At 40.3% G+C, this 27,667-nt stretch overlaps 2 protein-coding genes across 6 annotated transcripts in view; one reads left to right on the top strand and one right to left on the bottom strand.

Moving 5' to 3' along the window:
- LOC724358 (neuroligin 1) overlaps window positions 1–16,271 on the bottom strand; it is a 72,412-nt gene extending 56,141 nt beyond the window's left edge. For 2 of the 4 annotated variants that reach the window (XM_026442829.1, XM_006561835.3), the window contains exons 1-3: window positions 6,810–7,407; window positions 4,426–5,515; window positions 1,938–2,180 (exon numbers count right to left, since the gene is read on the bottom strand). In XM_026442829.1, coding sequence (XP_026298614.1) covers window positions 1,938–2,180; window positions 4,426–4,660 — 478 coding nt within the window. In that variant the 5' untranslated portion in view covers window positions 4,661–5,515; window positions 6,810–7,407. Of the gene's footprint in view, window positions 1–1,937; window positions 2,181–4,425; window positions 5,516–6,809; window positions 7,408–16,123 lie in introns of those variants that run through there. The other 2 variants (XM_016914181.2, XM_006561837.3) reach the window with 2 other exon arrangements.
- A 202-nt stretch (window positions 16,272–16,473) lies between these two features.
- NLG-3 (neuroligin 3) overlaps window positions 16,474–27,667 on the top strand; it is a 249,371-nt gene continuing 238,177 nt past the window's right edge. Inside the window, exon 1 of one of the 2 annotated variants that reach the window (XM_016913823.2) lies at window positions 16,474–18,488. In XM_016913823.2, coding sequence (XP_016769312.1) covers window positions 18,101–18,488 — 388 coding nt within the window. In that variant the 5' untranslated portion in view covers window positions 16,474–18,100. 2 annotated transcript variants of the gene reach the window in all.

Below are 27,667 nucleotides of genomic sequence, written 5' to 3'. Positions count from 1 at the left end.
CGAAACGACCAACTTCCCTTTACCGTAAATTCTAATATCGCGCTACTAATGGGATTTCCGGGAAGAATTGAATGTTACTTCTTATTATTTATCGAAGGCGGTTAACCATGGATTCGTAGGGATCGCCGTTTCGTATGATAATACGGATATAACGGGGCGTATAGAATCGTGAAATGTAGCCGAATAAAACGTAACGCGCGTGTTCGATTCATTTCAGCGAAAACAACGCGTGCATTTGATGCATCCATCACGCTCGTGAATGCAACAAAATTGTCGACAAAAGGTATCGTCGTCCGAACGCGCGTATTTCGTGTAACCAACCGCACTGGGCCAATCCCGGAAAACCGTGATTGAATCGGCACAAATCTCGTGGACTTGACTCTCTTTTCCATTTTTTATTATTTATTTCTTTTTTTATTTTTTTCCCCTTTTTAATAAACCGAAAAAATACGAATGTATCAAGCAATCAAGAAAGGGGAGATAAAATTAAAAAAAAAAAAAAAAAAAAGTTTCGTAAAAAAAAAGGAAGAGAAAGAAGTGAATTGAAACCTGGCTTTGATCAAGTTCGGAATTATCTAGAATTTTTTGGAAATACTCGATATCGAAGCAAAATTCGTATTCGAAATCGTTATAGAATTTAAATTTTATTCGAATTGAAATTTTATTTGTAGTTTTATCATCGAATGTTGCCAACAGCTATTTCATAGTTACTATCTATATTTATTTATCTTCGATACACACACACACACGCTTCAAATGTTTTGTAAACAGACACGCGCAATTACGTATAATTAAATATATTCGTTCAGCTAAATCCGTACATTTTATTTATTGTTTTCGCTGTCCGGTCAACAGATATATATCAAAAACGCGTTTATAAACCGTGAAAAATTCTCTCTGATTCAGTAAAGACTTGCTTCGAAAATACGAGTTTTAAAAATGAATATAACGTTATGTATCGTTCAAAAATAAATTTGCAATTAGCAAGCTTTTATCTAGTACTAATGGATAATAGAATCGAGATTCACCGAATCTCTTAATTGCCAAGAACGGATTAAACAACACGATTCAAGAAGACAGGACAGTGGACAGAAGTCAAAATCTCGACGTGGAGAAAGTTAAACACGGAATTGGGCTACACTCGAAAGTAGAGTAAAAACGCGGCTAAAAGTATTCTGTTCTCTAATTGTCTTTTAGGTAAAGGTTTTCGCTCCGTAGAACACTCCGCCCCTCTTATTTTCCTGGCAAAGAGTCAAGAATAAAACGGCTTTGGATCACGCCTGTTTACAGCTACGAATTTCCCTCTTTTTCCTCCCTTTTATCTTTTCGCAATCTAAATATTCACACGATCCACGGTATTATCACGAATCCTTCCTCAGCATTATTTAACAGCCGTAATGCGAGGATCGTAAAAAGAGAGATCATATTCTCCGCGACTTCGTAAATTTTATACCGATCCCCATTTTGATCTAACATTCCAATACTTGACTAACCATGGGATAAATTTGTTAACTCTCCTCTTATTTATTTATATAATTTCTTAAACCCTCTCCCTTCATTCGTTTCAAAGAAAGTGCTCTCTTTTTTTGGCACGTTTAATTTTAAACAACAAACATTTTCTTTCTAGATTTTCCGTTTAACTTTTTTTTATCATTGTAAAAGAGTTCCTTGATCGATCCTGCAATTTAGAAATCTATTTAATTTTTCCTCGTGCATGCGATTTCCCCCCGTGGGAGAGCAGATACAGATTCCATCTGTATTTATTTTTAACATCGAGCTTCTCTCCCGTGTATTTTCCGAGAGAATCGTAACAAACTGCATTAACAGGGTTGATCGATAGAACGAGTAGATGGTGGATTCTCCCCAACCGTCGAGGGGAGAGAACTCGATCACGAACTGTCGCCGATCTTCGAAACAATTAATCTCAGTCCGCTTACCTTCGGGTTGATGGGGCGTATAGATGTTGAGATAGAGACAGTCCTCGCTCTGGTTCTTCAGGTACGGCAGCAGCCTCTCAAGATACTCGTATCTGACCGGCTTCATCTCGTCCTGCAATTTTGGCACCACTTGGGGGCAAACGGGCGCAAATTCCTGCGATTCTCTCGTGCCCCGCCACGGTTCCGGGGATCTAGGTGGCGAAAATCTCAAGAAATTGACCGGAGGTTCCGCGTACGGCACTCCTGAAAACATCGAGCAGAATATCGTTCGTTTCGTTCTTCTTTTCAAGCGTGTAATAATTGTATCGAATTTTCGACTCGAATTTTTTCGAAGAGGCTTATCAAGAACTCCCCTCCCTTTCCCTTCCTGGGAAAACTTTTGAAAAGTTGGAGTTGGAAGTTGGAGAAAAAGTTGGTTAAAAATTTGAGCAAAAAAGTTGAGAGACTAAAATGAAAATATTAAAATTTCGAAGAAGAATTTTAAAAATTGGGAATTTTCTTGAAGAAGAATCGTTAGTCCGATTTAATTTAGTTATTGTAGAAAATAAATTGTAATTATTTTCTCTTAATTTAATTTAACATTCTTGGATAACTTGCTTCGTATGAGAAATTGCCTCGAAGAGGTAACTCGAAAATTTCATCGCGAGTAAGTCGATTAAACAGATTATAACGTTTGTTGGTTCGACGCGTTAACGCACAGCCTCGTTTGGCGGGATCCAAGGATCACGGTTCATCCATTTTATCCCGATTCCGTGTAAATTGGATTCTCAGATCGCTCGCTCGCTCCCTCCTCCCGTGAAACATTAGTATCGCCCCGTTGAGCAAATACAGATTGAAAAATTTGATTGCACGCAAACATTCTCGGGATTCGAAACGTGCAATTACAGCGACCGAGAGATGATCCGTTTTTAACCTGGAAACCGCAACGGCTTCGAGGCAACCGACTGTAAGCGGTTGAAATTTGTATTTTCGTGCGCGATGAACCTTTTCGATTCATCCTCGAAGGAAGGAAGTAAAGGCATATTTCTTCATTAACATCGATCCATCCCCTTTAATCGCGCTTTAATCACGCTTCCATCAGCGGCAAATTAGGATTATTCTTGTAATTCCAGAATAATTTGATACGATGCAATTTTGTTTCCGTAACGCGCACGTTAGAAAGACGGGCACAATGAAGATAATATTAAAATTTAATACGCCACCATGCTAGGTCATTATGCTATATATAAAGTGTATATAGCTCGACGTTTTAAAGAGATCTTGGAAAAAAAAGAGAAAAAAAGGAAAGAAGAAGAAAAGGCATCTCGTCATCCGATAATATTTAAAGACACACGCGCTTCTTCTCGAGCTTCTTCATGCGACTATTCTCTTCTCGTCAAATATTTACAAGAAAGAAAGAAAAAAAAAGAAGAGTATCCCAAGTTTAGAATCGATTCGAATTTAAAAGCTCGACAAACCTTAACCTATCCTTAATTTATCCCAGCCTTTCCTCCGTGTCCACACGCGCGGAAACGCTCGAGAACGGAGCGGTGGATGGCAAGGAATGCGAGAGGATCTCGAGGAACTCGAGAAACTACCAACTCCGCTTGATTCCGCTTCGCCAGCGAATGCGCACAGGAACACGCGACCGAGAGAAAGGGAGGAGAGGGGAAAGGAGGCGTCTGTTCCCGAAATAACCTGCACGCCTCCCCTTTTCGAACCTTTGACGTATCGGGATTCTCGAAGCGCGGATATATCGTGGCTAATATCGCGAAGAGAAAGAGAGAGAGAGAGAGGAGGAGAAGAAGAAGAAGAGGCTGATGCAGCTGCGAGGAAAGTTTCACCCTCTCCTGGGCAAAGTTCGCCGTATCGGCATCCGGAAACTGAAATCGCGCCGGTCCCAGTGTTATCGTTACCAGTCTGGCTTCGATCCGTCACACGATTGGTCCTGGAAACTTTGAAGCTTTCCACATTCTACGTTAAGCGATGATTGCGAGGGAAGTTCCGCTAGTCCCTGATTGATTCGAGAATTCTTCTGCTCCTCCTCATTTTTCTTTCTCTCCGTTTACCAAAAATTTTTCGAACGTGCGAAGGATATCGATCTGTTAGATTCGTTTCCTCTTCTCTTTTCTTTTTTCTCTCGCCAAAATCAAATTAGGAGAAAGTTAAATGAAGGTAATTTGGGTTAGTTAGATACATTTATGCGCGTGTAATTATAATTTTTTTGTTCGAGTCGTATCTTTTTTACGAATCATGGATTTATAAATGAATCCAATCCATTCGATCACGATGAACGATACAACGAGAATTATTGTATTATTTTGAATTACTCGATAATGGACGTTGCATAGTACGATTGTACGTAACAATTTTTCCTATTTAATGGAGATGCGTTACCTCTATTTCGAGATATACAAATCGTTGACACGCGTGTTCAATCTGTGCACGAAATTAATTTACGTTGTATCGTTCGAATGGGAAAATTATTACGTTCGACCGCGAGTCTCACCCAGAAAAACATCGACGGGCTGTAGATCGTGATTGGTCCTCGGCTGGACAACGATTCCTCGTAAACGGCCCTGTTTCACCCGCACCTCCCTGGTGAACCGTTCAGGGGGATCGAGAAACTTGGACCGATAACCGTACACCGATCTGGTTTCGTAAATATTGCGATGCTCGGTGAGTATCTGGGTGCAGGCCAGCAGCACGAGTCCCACCAGCTCCAGTCGCAGCATCCTCGACATTTGTTCGATCGTTGGACAGCCGGAAAGGGGGGTGCGATGAATTTTCACTGGCCCATGTTCCTCAGACTCTTTGGACCGAGTCACGCACCGCTCGTCGAAACCGGGATAAAAATAATTTTTCAACTACGTTCGTGCTTCTTCCACCGGATGCGAGGGCAAGTTCCCTTTCTCAGAGAACTCAGACTTCGATGCTTAGACTTCGATGCACGCTCTTCGATCTTTCCTCGCGCTTTTTTGTTCTTCGATATTAATCGGATAGAAACGATTCACAAGCGCGCCAAAATGTTTTGGCACCACGTGCACGCTTCGTACGCATTTCGATCGTTGAAACTCACGTTCATTGATCCGTGGAACTCACGTTGCACTTTATTCTTCTTCACATTGATATCCGTCCGATGTGTTTTGCAAGTAATTTGGTTAAACGAACGTCTTTTCCCAGGTTAAGGAACGAAATTTCACGAAAATTTCACGAGAGTATATATATATATATATACGATGGTGGAATAGTACGAAATAAAATCACTAGTTCGAGATGACTTTTCCTTTGAATTGCGGTTCACTTTAAGTATATTTGACAGGAATGGAAACACAGCGGCAGTTTGGTCGGCCACATCTCACCGCTTGACGCCGATTACGGAGCAAGAAAAGGCTCGCTCCACGCTGCGCTGTCCTCCACGGAGATATTCTTAGGTCGAACGAGGGTGAACGCACGTACGCGGCGGGAGGGAAGGAGACAGCCGAAAAGCGCTCTATTTTCGCTCCAAATAGAACGATTCCGGTGTTGGTAAACTTCGCGCGCGTTCACACCGGAACTCGCGATTCCCTCCACTTTCTTCCAGCCAACCGATTCCCTTCCTATGGATAATAAGATCCGGTTACAAGGATCTCGATATTTTTCCACGCGGGAGAGATGCCGCAACGCGTTAATTTCTGCGCTAACTTGTCTAAACGAGGAACGAAACGTTTAAACGGATTCGATTTAATAACGGTTTGCCTTCGAATCGAAAGATTTCATTTCACATTCTCCCCGCGGGGTGAATTAAACGGATAATTTGGAAACATTTTGCTCGAATGAATCCGATTCTTTGCTTCGAAGTATTGTATATTTATCGATTATGAGGATATTGAGCGACGCGAGACGAGATAATAGAGTTTTCGATAAAGCACAGTTCTCATTTTTCTATACGGAAAAATTGATTCAACGCGATGAAAAGAAATAAATGTCGAAACCGTTGCTAATTGACTGGCCCCCTATATATATATATATATATATATATATATATATATATATATATATATATATATATATATATATATATATATATATATATATGTTTCAAGGAAAAACAGTAGCCAGTATCAACGACCAATTAATGAAACAAATTAATCACAGGAAGGTGAGAAAGAGCATTAACGGAGGGGAGAAGGGGAGGGAGTAGTGTTCGGGTGTTGGAAAGGTTTCAATTTATCCCATTCATCGGGCTTACAAAGCCGGCGTCGAAACAGCGCGAATGATTTCCACGGTGCGAAAAATCATTTGGCGAAAATTTACGAGGGGGAAAAAAAAAAAAGAAGAAAAAAAAAAAACGCGGCACGTGCACGCGGCAAACCGGATTACGCGGCGTGAAATAAAACCGAGGGCAGCTTTAACGCTCGCTTAAAAGCGGTCGGTAGCGTTAAGTTATGAATACCCGTAATTTGCATCGCGGCTGATTGTCGACTGAATAACGCGCAACCCCCTTTCCCCCATTTTTTTTCAAACCCTTTTTCCTTTGCTGTCTCTCTTTTTTTTTCTTCTTCTTTTTTTTTGAACCATTATTATTTGATCCAACTTTCGACGCTACGTGACACGTTTTTCAAGCGTCAAAGACGCGTCGTAGAATTGTACGAACCAATGAAATCGAAGCGAGGACAATTCGCTTAACTTTTAAAATCGAGCGATTCGATACGACGGATTAACAGTCGAAATCGAATCGAAGAGATAGTTGGACGATGTTGCGCGATTATTCGGGGTCGAAAAAGTGAATAAGTGAAAATTTGATCGTATAATTTTCTTCGACATTTTCGTGTATTATAATTGGTAAACGGGTAATCTTTCGATTTCGAAGGTTTTGGAAGGTTAAAAGTGGTTTACGACGAGGATATATACCATGAATTTCGTGTTTAACGTTTGCAGAGTGATTAGAGGTACTTAGGGGGAAAGCAAACGTTGCTTTCGTCGAGGATGTTGAACTTTTGGCTGCCCTTGCGTGCCTCGAGCAACGAGGATATTCTTGGACCACGCTTCTACTCGACCACGGCTTTTCGGCGTATCTTCGCCGATAAAACGCAGATAGAAATTACGCCCATCTACGCGAATATACGCCGTTAAACGCGCGTAATAATCTTTCGAGCAAACTAAAGTTTTTTTTTTTTTTTTAAGAATAGAAATTTTTAACTTAAGAGCGTGAAGAAACTTTACACGTACAACCACGTACAAACACGTTCACCCATATACTTTGAACCACGAGAGCACGAAGCGTGTACGAATTTATATATAATCACGTTCATCACTTTTATTTTTACCTTTTAGTTTTCAAAGAACAAACGCGCGTAACGAACACTCGTGAATAACGACGAACACTTGAGAAAAAGCGAGGAAAATGTTGATATTCTCCTTTCTTCGTATCGTTACCCGGAAATCATCAAGACGCAGTAAAAAAAATCTCGCGTGCACGCGTGGCTCTGGCTCGCTTCATCTCGATGGAACTCGCGAGTGGACTGAGTCCGTAAGTGCTAAAATTAAATCGAGAACGCGTTGAGAAGGAAGCGCCGCCGGGCGGCTGCCTTACAAGCTGAAACTTTTATTTTCGACCGAATCGTTTCGCGATCGTTTGCGAAAAAACTTTCCTCCTCGAAATTCTATTCGGAAGGAAAAGTTTCTCGCGAAGAAGAGTTTCAACAACGAAAGCTTTCCACGCTTTCCATACATCGTCTTTTAGACTCCGCGCTTTATCTCTCAAGATGGGCCACGCCGTTTGATCGCGAGTAATTTTATTTAACCCCGACGAATTTCTATTCCTTTTGAATCGAATATATTTCGCAAACGCGAAATCAAATCGTTCGTTTCGCGTGGATCTTGTTGGTCCAAGTCGAACTATGCTCTCGTTACTCTCGCCGTCCAAGATTATACGTGCGCGTATATCGATACTTTCAAACACTTGGAGGTGGATAACTCGATAAATATTGTTGGAAGCGTGACGGCCCCGCGCGCAACCAGATTAGAAAACTTCACCGTTCAATTACTTTCTACGTACACGAGACGAGCCACTGTTCCCCGCGTGTAACGGCGTGTTAAAGCAACGATAAGAAGGCTTTGAGAGGGGTTCTCGAAGCATGAGGCGGTCCCCGATGAGTGGCTCCTCTTCAGGAACACCTCATTCGCGTTAATGAACTTACTTGGTGTGCCAGGGGTGAGCAAGACCGACGAAAGTTCGTGACTCCTCCACGAGGACAAAGGTTCGGAGGATGAATTTCACGAAATGCTTTGCATAATTGCTTCCGTGCTTCAAATTTGTCTTTCTTTTTCTCCTCCCTTCTTCTCTTTCTCTCTCTCCCTCTTTTTTAATTTACATCATAGGCGACATTCAATCGTTAATTTTCTTTTCTCGTTAATAACAGCTTCGCGGCTAGAATGTATTGCGCGTTGTATCCGCGATTAAATCGAAGCAATCTCCGCGACTTTCAATATACTTTTCAACCGATCCGTCGACGCGAGAAGATGGGAGAATAGAACAAGCATTGTTTTTTCCGAGTTATCGATAGGAAGAAAACGAACCTAGGTAAGGTAAATAAAATGGTAGTGTATAAACAATCCAACAAAAATGCATTTTAATCCCGGAGGAATGGAGCCATCTCGGAATATGACTGGTTCATTGTTCCAACTTATTCATCACTTTAGCAGACAGGGGAAACCTTTTCCTCTCCTTCTCCTGTTTTATTCCACCTCAGAAAAATTAGCTTCTCGACGCGTATTCCTTCATATCTTCGCAACTAATATCATAATCAAATCTTCAGAAAATAATAAAAGTGATAAAAATTTATTTTCTTTTTCTCTCGAAGAAGAAAAAGAAGAAGAAAGGGTTAAAAGATAATAAGATAGTTTAATTTTAATTCAGAATCAGTATTCCACATCGTGGATGCAAGCTCATTTGGCAGCGGGAATAAATATTTCGCACCCTCTTTCAAAGTGAAATTACCATGGCCGGACCCTCGTCGTCAATGCCCTCCTCCTCTTTGCCCTCGAGCGATGTTTGAGCTTGTTTACCGCCGGCTAAGGGTGAAGCGGTAAAGTACAGGGGGAGGATGGAGTTAAATGAGTCTCGTTTGCACCGTCGCGTCGAACCTCCCAAGTTCCCTTCGTGTCCCGAAGACATGAAACGCGAGTGAAACGTGGTCGCCAAGTTGCCACCTAACTCTTTGAAAAGATATCGTTCGCGCGACACCAGAAACGAAAAGATGATAAAATTTCTCGTGAAACAGCATCCCTCGTTTGTTTCAACGGCCAATTACTCCTACGAGATATTGTAACTTCATTCCCCGAATTTTTCGAATCGAGGGACGAGATTCAGAGAGGGATTTTAATAACCGCCTTTCCGTTAACGAAGCGGAAAAACATGTCCCCGTTTTTTTTTTTTTTTCCCCCTCGAAGAAACTGATTCTCTGCGGGATGAGAAATTGTTGATCTAAATTTCGTTTTTAAGCCAAGGTTTTTATACAATCTCTTGTATAATCTGATCCCAGAGACTTTGCATCCAAGATTACAAGAAACGGATAATCGAGCGCTGGCAAAAACGAACGAATTCAACTTTTCGTACTCGAAAATGTTAATCTCGAGTTTTGAAGGAGGATGGACAAACGGTAGGTATCATCCGTAATACCGATCTTGACTCTAGATTCACCACCTTCATCTTCTCTTCCCGAAACTCCAACAGAAGCTGGACGGAGGGAGGAGAAAAAGTTGAGAAGGGAGGGGAAGTTAGAAGTCAGGTTGGTTTCACTCCGAAGTTCGTCGAACGAGACGAAATCCGTTCCTCCGTCATCCCTCAGTCCGCTATCATATCGATTCTCTCCTTTTTTTTCTCCTGGTTGATATCCAGGGACGAATTAATCACGGGCGAAAAGTCGAACGGAGGGGAATCGGTGGTCGGTCTCTCGATATATCGTAGATACGATCCGTTGCGAGGGGAGAGACAAGAAAGACGTTTTCGTGGGTAGTTGAACTTTCGTTGAGGAGGATCGAAGATGGGTCCGATCTCAGGATCTCTTGGAGGAAATATAGAGTTATAGTGGCGTTATAGATGCAACTGATCCGATTATGGAATATTCGAATTCAACGAATAGCTCCATCTTGATACAACGGGATATCAAGTTTTTTAGAAACTAATGTGAGGAAGCTGATCTTCTAGCGTCCACTTAGCGTGCTTTGAGCGCGTTATATTTTATCCACTTTGCGAGATTTCACGCATCGATAATCACTATTTCCATGTTTCTTCTCTAAAGCTTAAGCCATCGCGCTCCTTTGTTGAAATCGGGATCGAAAGTTTATCTATTTTTCTCTAGAATCTGAAAAAGTGTCAGTCTCGTTTCATCGAGAAAAATTGAAATTTCGTCTTTTTATTTTTTTAAATATCGTTACTTCTCGTTTATAATTCAGTTTGAAGTTCGTATGAAAAAATTTCTCTGTCAATTTAATATAACATGTATGCTCAACAATAAATAGAACGAGTCCCTTTCCCGTCTCTTTGAATGTTCTTAATCCTTAAGCGAAATCCTTCTGGAACGGACGAGTGACGTCAGCGGGATCTGTGTGCGTGACGGTTCAGAATTTCATTTAAATTTAATTTAAATCCAGCATATCGTATTCGAGATAAAAGATATCTGTAATATCGAAAGTTACAGGGATCATCCGATGTTTAATATCCACGTTTCGCGAGGAAATGGATTACGAATGTTCGCCGCGACACTAGTTGTCCTCGCTTTTCATTTCACGCGTGAAATTTATCCCGGGAAACACGTGATATCTTCTCGAAATAACGATCGATGAATTTTTCTTTTCCTTCAATAAAAGTATAACGGATAGATTTTTCACTGATGAACTTAGAAAAAAAACTTGTTCTCGCGAAACTTTTCCCGCGATACCTTATGCACTTTGGCAGACATTTTGATGTACGCCCAACTTTTATACGAAGATACAGTGCTCTCCATGGCTAGCCACATCCTCCTCTCCTCCTGTAATTTTGATCTATGAAATGGTTTGCTCGAACCATCTACCAAGGATCCATCCAAGCCCATCAATTACCAACAAGCTTATTTTTCAAAGCTCAAAGCCTTTGATACGGTTTCGATCCAACCCCCGAATCGGCTAAAAACCCACAACTGATAGGATTTCAAGGTTCACATGCAATTGGAGGCTCACCAGGCAAGCATCGGGTAATCGTGTTTCATTTAGCCAATCGATGGTGAACCAACAGGACGATAGGATTGCAGTAGTTAAATTTTGAGGCTGATTGAAGCTCATCCAACGAAGAATCGATACATTTGCCCAAGCGATTATCCAATCTTGAATTATCACGCCTTACCCTGTTTTTCGATCGACAATTACCAACAATATGGAAAGAAATAATCAGATATTGTCGTCGAGGGAAATTGTAAAATTTCGCGCAATTATCGAACGATATCGTCTGTTGAAGTATTGCAAAAGTATTTCGCCCCGGATTATCTCTCGTCGACAAAGAAATGACGTCTCTCCTGACGTTTCTCCTCTTCCCCGTGGGAAAGAAACAGAGAAATAAGTAAAGGTGGGATTTGTCATTTGAAGGATTTCATGGATTAGCCTTACCCCCTCGTAGTTTTCTGCCACGTTTTAACGTAACAGCTATCGTTTCAGTATGCCGGATATACATATACACTCAAGGTACGAGGCCAGGTTATCCTTATTCTACATTTGCGTCGCCCTATTCTGGAAAATCCCGAGGGCATTTTACAGGTGTTACATTATTTTCTCTCTGCCTGTGAGATGGGTTCTTTCCGCAACCGACCACTGTTTATTTCTTCTAAGTTTCGTTCTGCTTTCCCTCTTCCTTTTCACGCCTTTTACGCGCTTTCATATTTATTAATGATTAATGATTAAGCTTCGTTAATCTCATTTCTTTTCTTCCTTTTTAATTTCTCTTCGTCCTCTTCGAGAAAGATTGATCGAAACAAGAGCATTCGTCACGAGACAAATATAATAATGATCGAAATTCTGAATATCGAGTTTCTGGTTATCTACAATGACAAATTGATTCTTGGAAAGATTATAATTATAATTTGTATAGAAATTTGTAACAATTTTAATACGATTTGAATGAGAGAGAAAGAGAGAAGAACGGTTCAACAGTTGGAAAGTTTATCGGCATTCGTCGAATATCTCCGAAAGATGGTTAGGCAATCGATTTGTATCGGGCCAAGCCTTCCCAACCACGAGTATCATGTATGAACAAGTCCAGATGCGATAACCGGAAATAGTGAAAGCGGGTATACGTAACAGGTAGTATTGAACGACGAATGAAAGGAAGAAGAAAAGCTTTCATGCACGACGGATTTTTCCGGGATTAGCTGGATCCCTACTCGTATTATATTCATCGTACAACTATCCAGTAGACTGCTCCCGCGATAATAGCTTCGACGTTAACTGTTTCTTCGTTTTTTTATTCTCTCTCTTTTTTTCCTTCTCTGCAAATTCGAGTTCGAGCCGCGTTTACGCGGGTTATTCTCTTTAAACAAACGCAACTCGATGATAGAAATGATATCTATTATTAAAAATTAACGAAAATGAAATGGGAATAGATTTTGTCATTAAAGAAATTTATTTGTTAATTCTTTAATTCAAATTTTATTCAAATTTGATCGATATACGAGGATACGTAAGTGAGAAATATAATGAAAATGTAATAAAGGAAAAATACGACGAAGAGAGAGAAATTTCATTTATTATTGAACGATCGCGCGATTGGATAATTTTCGTCGTAATTATTTGCCCTGCATAAACGAAAAAAGAAACGAACGTCGAATTTAATCCATCCGCAGAATGAAGATAAATTTTTATACCGTAAAAAGATCGATTCGCACATTATGTGATTATTATCGAGAAAAATTTGTTTCTTATCATTAAAAAGTTCATATCGAAACCAGTTATAATATTTTCTATTTTCTTCCTTTTTTTCTTACATCATAACTCTCTTTTCATGTGCCTGTAATTTGAGCATTCAAACAAAAATAACTTTGCAATAGAACAAAGGAATCTCATAATCTCGTGTATTTTCAAGAAAATTCTGCTTCAACTGCTGCAATTAATTTCTTCGAGAAAGATTTCAGGTCATACGTGAGGAGGTAAACCGATAAGAAATTGCGATGAACTGCAAATCATGAACGTTTTTCTCATCGATTTCTCAATTGAATTTAACAAAAAACCAACTTTCTTTTCCTCGAATCAAACGGTTTCGACGTATTCATTCGAGCTTCGAAGGCATCGAATGCCTCGAATAGTCTTCAATCGTGAACTGTAAAAATCAGGTGATTGAAAATTGTACGACAAATGTACTAAAATTTTTACATTTTAATATCAAGATGGAAGATATATTTGGTAAAAAAAGCTAACAAAACTTCGTTCGATATTTTCGCCAAGCCAGGTCGAGCAATAGATTCGACGACGATAAACTGGCTTCGGAAGGAGGACTAGTTTCGTGGACGTGTTTCCTCCTGAGCTGAATTTCGACAAATTTATGAGACAGCGGAGAGATGAGGTTTGATTGAACATACGCGACGAAATTAATTTATGCATGTCGCATAAAGGGCACCCGTTCGTCCACGAAAAAATCGGTGATGAACGGGCGTAAGATTGGATGGCGGGACAGTTGCCGAGCAAGACAATAGATTGTCAATTTGATGCCGATAAATTATCACGAATCTTGTATAATTTCAAACAATTTCAATTTAAAACAAAAAAATTCTTATTAACTTTGATCTTTTCTTCGATTTCCTCCCATTTCTTTCAACATTCTTCATCATCATTCATCTCGATGTCGATTCTCGATAGAAATTTTTAAAAGTTTCGCTAGTTATTTTATTTCTCCAATCAATTTAACCAATCAGAAAGCATTGATAGAATTTTTATCATAATTAGCTAATAAATGCGTTTCACTGAGCGTGAAACGAAACGTCCACAGAACGTGGTTGGTTGCAAGTTTCGTTGATCCGGGTTGACTGGTGTGTCGCTATGGATAGCAATCTCGGAAATGGCGTGCATTCCTGTCGACGGCACGCCTTTTATGCGACATTCGTTCACACGAGATTCGCAAAAACCGTATTTCCGGCTTTGAGCAGCCTCCATGACACAGTTACTCGCTAATCGATGTAAAAGGATCCCGTCAGATACGTCAGAATTTTAGATTCCGTCAAATAAAGTTAATTCAGAATTGTGTTACTTAAGATTACTAAATTTATTAAATATGTATTATTCGCCAAGTGTTATTATTCACTCCTTCAACGATCGATTATTCTTTTTCAGGATTTTGCAGAACGTAATTGTATATATTGTGATCATCGTTTGACTTTCATAATGGCTGCAATTTTTGCTGATTGCAAAAATTGCGCACGCTGCATTTACTAGACTTGACTGTTGAATATAAAATTTATTACGTGAAGGAAAAGGAACAAAATATAAATCCAATCTTTCGTTGAATTATAATCGGATAATTGTCGCACTATTTACGAAAAATTGTCGAAAAACGTATGACATTATCCGCGGCGATTTTGAGAAGCTTTATCCCGAAGGAATGCCTAATGAGCGAAAGACTAATCGAGTAACGCACTGTCTTCGTCGCGCAAACTTGGAACGCCCCTATGATTAGGGAGAATGAGTAGGAAGGATCTATGTTAGCCTTAGGATACGAGTTAATAGCATTGGCAAAGTTGACGCACTAGAACGCCACATCGAGGAGCGATGTTAAATGTATTTCGCGCCTTCATGCCCGGAAGAATTAAGTTGGTAATTCACGAAGGCTCGTCCAACAGCTACTCACAGCCTCGTTATCTCGACGTTAAGTAAACTGCATCGTAAAGCGTGCCTGGCACTCTCTTAATAACACCTTGGAACACCAATATATCGATTAAATTACTATCATTGATGTATACTATAACCCTTCCATCGATAAATTTCTCTCGTATTTTTATATCACGAACGAAATAATACATTCCTTGTATCGGAAATTTAGAAGAATCCTTGATTATTATTATCAAGATTATGTCTAAAAAATGATGTCAAAGAATACGCTAGATATGTGGTTATTCGATAGATACATTCAACAGATCAAAATTCCGAAGACTTTCTATTCTTAAAGAAGAGCTTAGAATGCATTGAAGTTTGTTAACGAGTATACGCAAGCTAAACTATAAAAATGAGGCGATGTTGTACATCGCAAAACTTTACGAAGAAACCGACTCCGCTTTTAGTCATTCTTCTCTGAAATTCTCGTTAAAAAGTTTTTCCTTCCCTTACTAGCTAACCGGCTGATATTACAATTTTGCCCTGCTAGTCTAACCTCTTTTTTTTTCCAAGATGATTCGCGTAACAGCGTGACTTAACCTATATATGATCAAATTAACAAATATGGATTAGGAAATTTTGGAAATGAATCTAATCCATAAATACGGAAAGTTAAAACGATATAATTTGAGTAAAAAAAAAGAAAAATAAAGATGGATATACCGAGGTAATAAAAATTTCAACTTTTTTTATTCGATACTTTCTTTTCGAAAAATATTTCAGGTTTTAATTTGATAACAATAAATATGGAATATGAGAATATCAGTATGAATTTATACTGCCTCATAGCATCAATATCGAATGTTGCATTTTGGAAACGTATGTACGGATCTATTATTAGATAGAGATGAAAGCAGTAAATGGTCTGATGTCGATACATGTTGTATGTTACCTTGTTAAAGAGAGATTGTTACATTGCTTTAAATGTCTATCTAATGGCATATTTATGACACAATCGATTTTTTATTTCGAATTTGATCATTTTAACGCTGAAGCGAGAAGCAGAGAAACATATACAAATAAACTGAGTTACGAAAAACAAAAAAAAATTAGCAAAAGAAAGGTTAACCTATACATAATTTCCAAGCTATGTAATGCTATGAGTTAACAATACCTATGATTAGCATATAGAGCATATAAAGCATATAACAAAATATCAAATTCTGTCTGAACGTGGATTCATAGTTAGACTTGTCAAAAGGATTATTTCAAATACTGGTTATAATTTCGATACAGTATAAAATCAAACAAGTTTACTCCATTTTGACGAACCATGAGATAAAGGTTATAATTTGCGCCAAGAATCAAAATAAAAACGTATAATTATTTTTACCAACCTTTTATTGAAGATTCTTGCATATTTCTTGAACGTTAGAATTATATTCCTTCCACGATACACTGTATTATCACTTTGACCACAGTAACAGACCAATAATGGAACAGAAACCACTCAGCTAATTGTCCTAATTGTGTAACGCTTTTCGCGCGTAACGTTTCAGATAGATGCAATAGGTTAAGTCAGTCTATAGTCTAGGCATACGTACTAAAATCGAGACACGAACCGAAATACTCAAGTTGATACTGGTATTCCCTTCTATATCGACGCATTCGCTGATTTCCGCCCATATTCCGAGCAGTGTGGGCAGCGTATGCGCGGAGCATGCGCAGCTCCATACGAGCAGCGTCTCCTGACGCCAGTCTGTCCGAGATTCAAGTAACGGAAAGATCGGTTCCTCTGGTCCAGCGCGGTCCGCGTTCGCGTCTCGTATCCTTTTCCTTCTAATGCGTGATCCTCACGATCTATCTGTGGATTGGATCGCGTTACGCGGCCACCACGTGTCAGAGGAATCGCTGCATCAGTCCGGAAAGTGTGAAGTGCGTGAAAAAAGTGTTCTCGGTCCAGTGTTGTCGCGTGTGTCGTTCCGAGGCCAATTCTGATGAGATTAAGAAGGTTGCGTGTATCTGTGCGATATAATTCTCCTGTAGTTGGTTACTGGAAACAGAGAACGCGTTTCTCTACCACGGAAAAGCATTTTTTTCCATAATCTTGGTGATTTTACTTTGAACTGATCCATTAACGAAGTGAGAATAAGCTGAACAGTGTATGAAGTCACCTATCGTTGTTAGTTCGTTGAATAGGATATAATCGAGCGACACGCAGTGTAACAGTGATTCGATGTGGATTTTTTGTCGGTCTCGAATGATCGATCGGAGTTCCTGTCTTTAGATGGTGGCTCGTCGAAATTGCTCGGATTATCGATATGTTCGTATTAGGTACTGATTCCCTGGAATAATAACGTTTCGTTCCATTCGAAATTCTCTCGAAACGTGTCGACACAATTTTCTGGAAACGGTGTATATACGAGAAGCAATAAAGAAATGTCCGCGTAATAACGGAAGAAGAAAATTTGAAAAGCTTTGGTTCGTCCAAAGAGTAAAAAAGAAAAAGAAAATAAAGAACAGTGGTAAAACGGTGGACGTAATTCGACAGCATCCGGTGCCTTCTTTTCTCTATCCGCTCCGACGAGCCGGGTCGTAAGGATGAAGCGAACCGGTAAACATCGGAGCCATGGCTTTCTCTTGGGCATCATTAGGGCGGGCGCTTTTTATTTGTACCGCCATATTAAACATGCTATCAGAAACGAGATCGTTTTTTTGTAACTTGGACGATATTTTCAAAATGATTCCACCCATTCCTTGGGTTTTCTCAAAACGATCAATTTCACCTCTCCAAACTTGATCCAATCATATTTTTACATCGAAAAAATCGAAATATAATATGCCATCGAAAACATCGTATAAGAAATAACAACAGAGAAGCATACTGCGCAATATTTATGTTTCATAACGTTCGCTTGGGAAATGTCTACGTCCGCATGTTGACTATTCGCAGGAAGGTAATCAGCGAGTTTTCCAAGAAAGGTGGATAAACATTGTTTTGAACGTAAAAAGGAACTTGGTTTACATAGCAAACTCGTTCAACTCTCGCCGATAATAACATCCAACGGTATCTCCAGAATTATAAAGATGACGTAAATGTATTCGTACGAGAATTCGAGCGTGATCGCGTTGAAACGGACCCTTCGGGCAGTCATTTTGGAATATCGTGAAGCTCGTTTCGAGGCCGATCGTCTACTGATGCATCCTGGACGCGCACCAGGTCCTCGTGGCGACGAGGTGGGCACGATCGCGCGCGTTCCAGCCTCCGGGGCCGGGTAGAAGTGTTCGAAGGGGGAAATGAAATCTTCGGTCGGATTCGAGTGATCGCGAAAGGAAGCAGGCGTGGAGACGGGGTTTCAAGGGCGCGAACGAAGATGACGTCGTCGATCCTGGCGCTGCTCGGCCTAATCCTGGCGACCGCCAGCGCCGAGCTAAGCTCAAGGATCGTCAGGACAAAGTACGGGGATCTATCAGGCGTTATCGTGACCCTCGATCGCCACCTCGAGGGCGTCGAGGTGTTTCGTGGCGTTCCGTACGCGTCGCCGCCGATCGGCTCGTTGCGTTTCATGCCTCCCGTGAGCAGCGCGTTGTGGCACGGCGTTAAAGTGGCGGACAAATTCGGACCGGTCTGTCCCCAAAGGCTACCCGAGCTCAGTGACAAAATGCCGAAAGGAAGGGTCGAATATTTGAGGAGATTGCTGCCCTATCTAAGGAACCAGAGCGAGGATTGCTTGTACTTAAACGTCTACGCACCGGTCCAAGGTAAATCTGTTTTGATTTCCTAATAATTATGCGATAAAAGCTCGTTTCTTTAATATTTGAATGATTGTTAAACGTGAGCTTGAAATTGAAATTATTCTTGCTCACCAGGATCCTTGATTATCTCAGTAGGATGCTCATTTTCGTTATGTGAAAATTGTTGCACGCATGAAACTTGTATAACTTTCTTTTATTCCTTCCAACATTTATTCCTTCGCGTTAAGTCTAAAAAATTCTTTCAAAAAGATTATGAACTACTATTTTAAATATTTTTTTGAACAGAATATGGATAGAATATACATGTACAAATAATTTTCTTTATTTGTTTTTGTATATCTCAAATTCATATTTTTCTTAGTCGATTTAACCTATTGATGCTCGGTGGACCAAAGAATTTCTTATATTCCTCAAATATCCATGCTGATTCCCAGTTAAGGTCTAAGGAAGAATTTCTTTGTGCCACGTACCTTTATTTGCTTTTATTTCATCTAAACACGAGCGGAATTCCACATAAAATGAATGGTCGCCGTGTGGATATAGCTGGTCTGGAACAAATGAACGGCCCACGTGTTTATCTTTCACATCTTCTTCTTCACGAACGATTTCGCACGATTCCTATAACAATCCACGGGATATTTAATAGCTTAAGCTCGTCCGCGCGGAAAATTTTATTTAGAACATTCCAGATCGTAGCGTGAATAGAAATCGTTATCGTGAAAATCGAGGACTATTTTAAATGCGTTCGCGTGTCTCTTTTCTATTTTTCGCGTTTTCATTTTGAACGCGGCATCCTTTGTACGGCGATGATTGCGACGAGATCTTTTCCAAAGGTAGAAATATCGATTCTTTAACGGCCTTTCATCGATATTCTGATTTGTCAAAGGATTTCTATGCATCTAAACGTGTGACATGGATTAATTTCGATACAGATACGGAACGGAATAAAGAGAGAGAGATGCTTAAAAAAAAATTCTTTATTTCCTCGACGATTTTAATATCCGTCTTGATAATAAAAATATCCGCTTTTTCAATCCGTATTAACAAACATTATTGCTATTTATTATATGTCAGAAGTCAATTAGATTAGAAATTCATTCTCGTAACTCGATTAATAAAATAGATTCGATAATAAGCACAAATAAATTTCAGAACGAGTAAAGAAAAATGAATCAAAGATAGAGAATAACGTAAATAAATACATAAACAATAAAAATAATATTTTATTTACCATTCGGAATATTTACATAATTTTGTAATAATTGTAACGTTTCAACTTTTTGATATTTTCTCTATTTTTGATTCATAGACTAGATGTATTAAAAATTTTGATAAAATTACAACGCAACGATGCGCGATTAGAGGAGGATTATACGTTTCCACGAGTGAATCCCTTGTTTCTAATTCAAGCCTTGGCGACGTGGCCGTGGGAAAAAAGTTGTCGACAAGGGATGGCCGCGTACGTTCCGCGGATTCTGCTCCAACTCGGTGGACATAGTAGTATTTCAGAATAATAACCCAGCAGCGAGCCATTGTCGGGACGGTGCAAACAAAGAATCCATGAAAACGACCATTAATTTGCCGATTTGAATGGGAAGTGTTATTTTACAGCCGGGTGTTCGTTTCTCATAAATCGTTTTGCACCCGTGGAATTCACCTGATCACCCTATCCTCCCCTCAGTCGTTCCGATTCATCCCCTTATCCCGCTCGCGTGCCATCAATTTTTCATATTTCTCCCGAATATTTTTCGACGAGGGAAATCGTTACAAAATTATCGAACTTAAATCAAAATTCTCTCCTTCGTCGGTTTTAATTCTCTTCCAAACTCTACTCCGTGTATAAAATCGTAAGATTCTTCGGATAAAGTGTCTCTAAATCTAATCAATATTTTCACACTTTTCCTCCATCTCCAACTTCCATCGATGTATCCTCACCCGTGTTGCGAATCTCATTCAACTATTCCTTAACTAAACTTTCATATTTGCATTCTTCCCCGCGCAAAAACTTCCGATTAATTAAAGCTCCCGTTTTTCGCCCCACCTACTCTCAAGCTTAAATCGCTAACTGACCGTCTCTCTCGAATAAAACGAAAAACAAACGCGACGTGGTAAATTTGCATTTCCGTCGGTGGACAATCGCACCGCAGTTAGTCGATTCATTCGATGCGGAGGGATACGCGTTGGCGCGCAAGTCCGCCGGGATTTTGCGCCTTGCCCGATTCCGTTCGATCCCGCTTATTTTCACCGTTTTCGCGATACTTACACATAATCCTGCACACGGCCGTGTTTGCAGATCGCTCGAGAACGCGCGAATCGCTCTCTGCGTCCACGTACACAGGCACACGCGCCTGTGTGGGTGGTGGCCAACACGTTCCGAGCATTTGTTCCGAAGGATTCGGCCGGCCGGTTTCCATCTTCCCTTCTCGGTTTTCGTTTATCGGTTGCCGGCTGCGAACCGGCGAGTGAAAAACGACGCGAGAACCTCTCGCGAGGAAGCAGTTCCAGACGTTGGAAGAGAGAAACGCAGCCGAGAAAACGGGCGCCGTTTACTTTTCGTCCGGGAAGCGGAAATTTCAGAGATTCGTTCCCTCTTTACCTTTGAATCCGAACAGCCACGGGGATTCGGTAATCGATACCTCGGGCTGCGAGGTAAAATGTATCGTTGAAATATTTTCCGGGGGGAGAGGGGGAGATACGTGTAATTGTTCGTGAAATCGTATTGGGATTTTTCATCGGTTTCTCTCCGCTCCTTGCTCCGGTCTTATTGTACTTGGATGTCTAAGCGAAGGAATTTAATTAATTTTTTTTAGAAATCGGTGGATTTTCAGAATCTTAATGAAGTTGAATTCATAGCGTTTCAATTAGATAAGTTTGCGCAGATTGACTCGAGCAAATATCGAGCGACGTGATAAGTGAAAATTTCGCGAAATTTGTCTGTTTTTATTATTCTTCGACGCTCTAATTTCAAACGCTCGATCCTCCCACGCAGCGCTCGAAGCCGGCCTCATTCATAATAAACAATCACGCCGAAATAATCGTTCCCCCGATCCGTTCCAATGAATTTTTCCGCTAATTTGAAATCTAAATTGCCCGCGTATTTTCTCTGCCTTGTTGATATAAATACGTTAATTAAATTGTTCAAAATTCAGTGCAATTTTCATACATTAACGTTGCGCCTAAAAAAACGTATCAATCTTCTTCTTCTATAAATAAATACACGTTAATATTTTCCCGTATTTAATTAGAAATCGTATCTCGCGGCGAGATTGTATAATTAATGGACAACCCTTTTCTTAGATTAGAACGAACAGAAAAATGTAAAGGGAGGGTTGATTGTTCGAGGCGGAGCTGTCTACCATGCGGTGCCAACACGAAGGGTTTACCGCGATTAATACACAGGCGGAATTAATTAGCATAACATGCGAGATTCGAGGCAAGAGAATGGGGCGGGTGTTGTAAGGAAAGGTGGAGGAAAGACGAAGAATCGTCGATTTTTCTTCCTTTCTCTTAACCCTTCTGATCCATCTTGTGATCCGTCCGAGAGTGGAAGGGGGTTGCGCTTCGCGTAATTTCTTGATCGGGGAAAAGAAATTGCATTTAAATGGACCATGCAAATCTGTGGCAAGTCCCGCATTACGTACACCGTGGAATCTTGTTATGCTAATTCCCAAGCAACGTTTCGTGTTTCTTCCTCCCGGTATTCGATTGGAAAAAGGGTTGCCCGATTCCTGCTAAGGATTCTATAGTCGCTCGATCGATTCTTTCTTCGTGCATGGAACAGCGAATCGTGTACGTTTTAGAAAAGGAGAGCGGCAGTTTGGTATTTTATGGGATATATTTGGTCGGATGGAAAAGAATGGCTCGAGTAAAACAGGTAGAAGGAGGCTCGAAATAGCGTGTTTTTTTCCTCTTTTATTCTCGAACTGATCGATATTTTATTTTAACACTTTGAAATTTTTCTCGACCGAACTATTCCCTGGATTGAAAATTCAGAGCAAGCTGAAATTATTCGTTGTATAATTTCCGTAATTCGCCATACATTTTGCTATTATTTTCAATTAGAATGATAAATTATTATTGGATTAGGGGAAATGTATCTTTTGCATGCAATATGACGCATAATTATCGAGAGATAAGATCGGTCTGTGTATATGCAGATCTGATTTATAGGTGCAATCATCGACGACTGATAAGATCAAGCCTCGTAAACGGTCTTACACGCTACGATTAATTATCAAATTTAATTAAAGTGGTGCTGTCTTACTGCTACTGTATAGATTAGAAGATGCGCCAACACCAACACCACTGTTTGAATCGTTGATTCATATATACATATCTGGTACTGTAAAGAATTAAGAGAAGAAAAAGGAAAAGAAAAGGGAAAAACGATAAAGGATGGCACGAATAGAGGACGTCTTACCGCTTTACCGCGTCGTACCATCGTCGAGGTTTGCATTTTTTGGCACGTTACACACCCTGTGCACGCCACGCGTTGCGCTGACCTAAGAAAAACAGCACCACTTGACCCTGCATCGCTTAAATGCTGAGCGAGCTGGAAAAAATCGCGATCCACCGAGCGTGTGGTTGGCTTTATGAAAGAATATTTTTCCTCGAACGTTATTTCAATGAAAATTGCATATGTATATATTTCATAAACGATCCGTTCTAAAATCTAAAAATATCAGAACTTCGTATTTAAAAATTATAATTATACATTGCACGGAAGCAATGTACAACAATTTATTACTTTTATTTTCGTTGTATATTTTTGACGTTCTTTTTTTTTTTTTCTTTGTCGCCTCTGGAAACGCGATAATACGTCTTCCCCTCGCGGTCAGAAATAGATAGGATATTTTGCGACGGTATTTTAGGGATCACGATCGGATGGAATCCACGGAATAACACGAGGAGGTAGGAGGAGACACGACGCAAAGAAAACATGTGGCCCCCCCGCGAGTCGACGATGTGGCGTAGGACTTTTCAATTTCGATGAGGGTGAACTCGTTTCTCGAAGAGGAATATAACCGCTGTTCTTTTTTGACGTTGCCGGTGGAAAAGTGTTGGGGTTAGGCGGGAATCCTGTTGCGCGTCGTTATATATCGGATCATCCGGATAATAGATTTGTCGAGGGTAAACTCCGCGCAAATTTTTTGTCTCCCGTCTCTCGTCCAAGCCGCCTCTGGAAAATTTAAAGAAAGCATCCATCCGCGATGGATCTGATACCAGAATTTTCGGATGAAAATTAACGTTCCGGTTGACGCGATATCGAATTTTTTTTTTACAAAGCTTATAAAAAAAAAGAAAAAAGAAATATTACACCGACGGTTAAAGCGGAAAAATTTATCCAATAAATGGAAACAATTTTTTTTTTTTTTTTTTTAAATCAATCGGAGTTTCTTTTTTTTTTTCCAATAATGAAATTATCTCGGTAAATGTTGGCGATATAATTTAATTTCGATCGATAATTTGAAAACGCGATGGAACGATGAAAATAGAGGCAGGATTAAGGCTGATCGGGCGTCATCAATGAATACGTGTGTACGTAAAGGAAAAAAAGTGGGTTCGAAAAAGGGGAGTATAAAATATCCCAAGTTTCGTTTCATTCGCTGTATAATTTCTCGTGTTTTCCTCGTTAAATATAAATACATAGAGAAGTGAAAACGAGGAGGGTAGTGGGGAAACAAGCTGCCCTCCACGTTAATGCGATTTGATATAAAATTACCCGTTTATATTTGTATTTCGAGATATTGATGAATTTCGAAAGCTTTTAAGCTCAGTTTCGAATGATAAACACGGGGGATAAGTTTTGATCGATGGATCGATGATCGATCCTTCAGATTATAAAATATTCCCCCATTCATCGCGACTTCCCTTTCCTCCTCCTCCTCCTCCTCCTTCTCCCCCTTTCCCTCATAAATTTCATTCGATCCGTCCGCCATTTTTTCGAAAGTCCGCGCGCTTCCTCGTCCTCGCGGATCAAAAGGATACAGGAAAAGCATCAAACCCGATAACGATGTCCGCAATTCGAACAATACAGCGGGAAATCGTTATCGAATACCCGTAAATCGATCGAAGGAACAGCAACCGTGAATACGCGACCTCTGAAACAATTGAAAAACATGCATTAAACATGCCACCCTCCTCTCTCCCCCCAAGTTGATTTATGAATGCCGATGCGGCCAACGTTTCGCCCTTCGCCTCTTGCTCCTAACGTTTCTTATCTGTCTTATCGCGTATCCACCTGAACGTGAAGTAACAAAAGATTCTCTCGTTCGTATCTTATACGGAACGTATCCCTTTCGAAAGATAATTTTCAAAAGTTTCACGTTGAACAGGGAATATCGAAGATTGTTTCGCAATTTCGTATCGAAATTAACACTGTTATATCGTATATATATATATATATAATGGAGAAAACGTTTGACTATTTCTCTTTATTCAATCCTCTTTCCTTCCCTCTTGTTTCTACTCGACGATTAATGATTTCGCGGATTAAAGAGGGAAGCGGTATCGTGCAAAGCGTCAGATGGCGGAATTACTTAAAGCTGCACGGTTTCTAATACCGGGAACAGTTTTCGTTTATACCCTGTGTAATGCAACTCGCGAGGCTGCAGGAGACACCGTTAAAGAGGTCGGTCGGGTCGTGTTAGATACTGCGAAAGCCGGAATAGTTATTGAACAAGTTGCAACGTTTCCCGACAATGGGCGGAAAATTCAGGAAGTTATTATCGTCTATACCCGGCAGTCATCTTCTCCGCCAGCTACGTCTAATTCCTGGACCGCCCATTACGATATTAACCGATGACAATTCGCGATAAACTCCCTCGAATCTTCTCTTCCACTACCACCACCACCACCACCGAGAGCGTACGTATTAAATTTTGGAATATTTTGCATGGAGTCGAAGAAGAAGATGAAATACGTACGCGAGGCAAGATGAGAGATAGATTGTAGCGACAAACGTTGCAGAAGAGGGAACGTATCGTATCGTAGTTACGTATACGCGTATACGACGGTATAAGGAATAATTGAAAGCTATTGCGTGAATTCCCGTCGAGATGCTTCTCTTACCGTGCAAGACTCTCCACGGTCCAATCATCCAACTGGGGCTTGATGGAGCTGTCAGCTGCAGAATCGGAGGTGAATGGTCCGTAATGGATTTCGCTAGGAAGAGAGCCGGGTGAAAGCGTGAAAAGAGTATCGGACAGATAAATATTTAAATTGGTGGAACACCTGCCAACTTGGCGGGCGGCCGGAAAAATGGCGGGAACCTCTGCTGCCGCCCTTTTGCTCACTCGCTGCGTTTATTCAAGGAAATTATTTTTCAAATGCGGGAATGGATGGGATTCGAGGAGAGATTCTCCTAAATTTATCAACGTTTAAGCGGGCAATCCGATTATGTCTTCTTCTTCTTTCGAGAGGAATTCGAGGGTTATCCATTAATCAGGAGAAAAGGAATAATGCAATTCGAAGTATTTACTTCTGTAAATTCGCGAGAGAAAAGAGCGAGGGCAAATTTCTTTCGGATAAGGAGTGATATTCGGAATTGTCGATAGAATTAAGTCATCCCCGGACGTTGCTGTCTCTCTGCCGTCAAAGTATTTTGGAAGTTGGCTCGTGCTCTCGATTCAACTTATCCATAGAATATAACGGTTTCGTGGCACGAACTATTAAGCGCGATTAGTCTTTGCTCTTCCGTTTTGCATTTTTCATGCACTCTTGAGAGGATCGTGTTCTACGCTCGTCTTTATCCCATCTTATCTTCGTTAAAATTTCACGCATATAAATTACGGATCCAATATTTATACATATATATATATATATTTTTTTTATATTCTCTAACGAATTATAACGTATTAAGATATATACGATGGAAGATGCATTATAACCGATCGATATTCTCGGCGATATCCGAAAATCGATATTCTTCGAGCACGCCTTCTTAAATGCTTAACTTTAGGCGCGAAAGTTAGAATAAACACGAGTGTTCGCAAGAGGAAAGTGGAAGTTGGTAAGACGCAAGTTCCGAGAGCAAGGCTCGGATTTGCTTGGAAAACTTGTTCGCGATAAACGAAACGATATATATACAAGTGTGTACAAGGGTCGGACAACAAAAGTATATAGCATCCTGTCGGTAAGATTGCGCATGCTAAAGGGATTATACGAGGATCTGATATTGCAGAAGGGCCGGGCTTACGGCGGGGAAACGACCGGTATGATCATGACGAAGAAGTTGTTGTCGCTTCCAAGGGGTTATACGAGCTAACTGGAAAATAATAAGCGCAACTTGAGCGTCGCCAGAAATTGATCGTAAGCAGTGTGGAAGTGAGCGATGATTTATCACGGCCGAAAGATTAACGGGTTGACGCAAGGATTGCTCGCGTTACACGGCTCGAAAACTGATTTATCGACGGCTTGACGATGAATCGCGTATTCCTCCTCGCGTATCCGTATGTAAAGCTCGTGAATGTGAATGTTCGAACCTTGGAACTGCGGGTCATCTATCGACGTAGCACGTGCGTAGTACGATTTCATATCAAAAGGGGAGCTTATAAGAGAAGGGAAAAGAATCGAGTGGATTACCAGTCGAATATTAATTCCAATTTTTCAAGTATATTTAAAATAATAATAATAATGATTTAAAGAACACGGTTCGAGGAATATTGTTCGAGGATATTATCTTTTTGCTCAATGTTAGATGGCTGGAAATAACGCTATTATTTCCTTCGACTACATTTACTATATTCCCGTTGGAGTCTTCCTGAAACAACGTCTCCTTCCGGAGAATTAATATTGAAACGGAATTCATGGGTGGCTGGTTATTCTTGGTCCAAGAGCTATACGTTCCAAAGTTCTTGCGGAATCGTTCAGCACTCCCTTCTCCATTACTAATAGCAGTTAATTTCCGCAACTTAACCGCGGCTAATCCACCCTCCGATCCCTCTTTTGCCCTTCGTCTTCGAGAAAGAATCGAACATCCATTTGCGATTCTCTTAACGATTTTCACTCGGATGCTATCGTTTCGTCCGCGCCGATTTTTCATCTTCCAGGAACTAGGATGTCAAACCTCTGCCTACATCGGAATTCGTCAATCGGGATTTGTTTTGTTTCGGATATCGGTATCGTGCACGTTTAAACGTCGTGAAACAACGACGTTTTTTTTCTTTTTTTTTTTTTTTTTTTAA

This window comes from Apis mellifera, linkage group LG9, assembly GCF_003254395.2.
Source record: "Apis mellifera strain DH4 linkage group LG9, Amel_HAv3.1, whole genome shotgun sequence".
NCBI lineage: Eukaryota > Metazoa > Arthropoda > Insecta > Hymenoptera > Apidae > Apis > Apis mellifera.
This window is presented reverse-complemented; position numbering and strand designations above follow the sequence as displayed.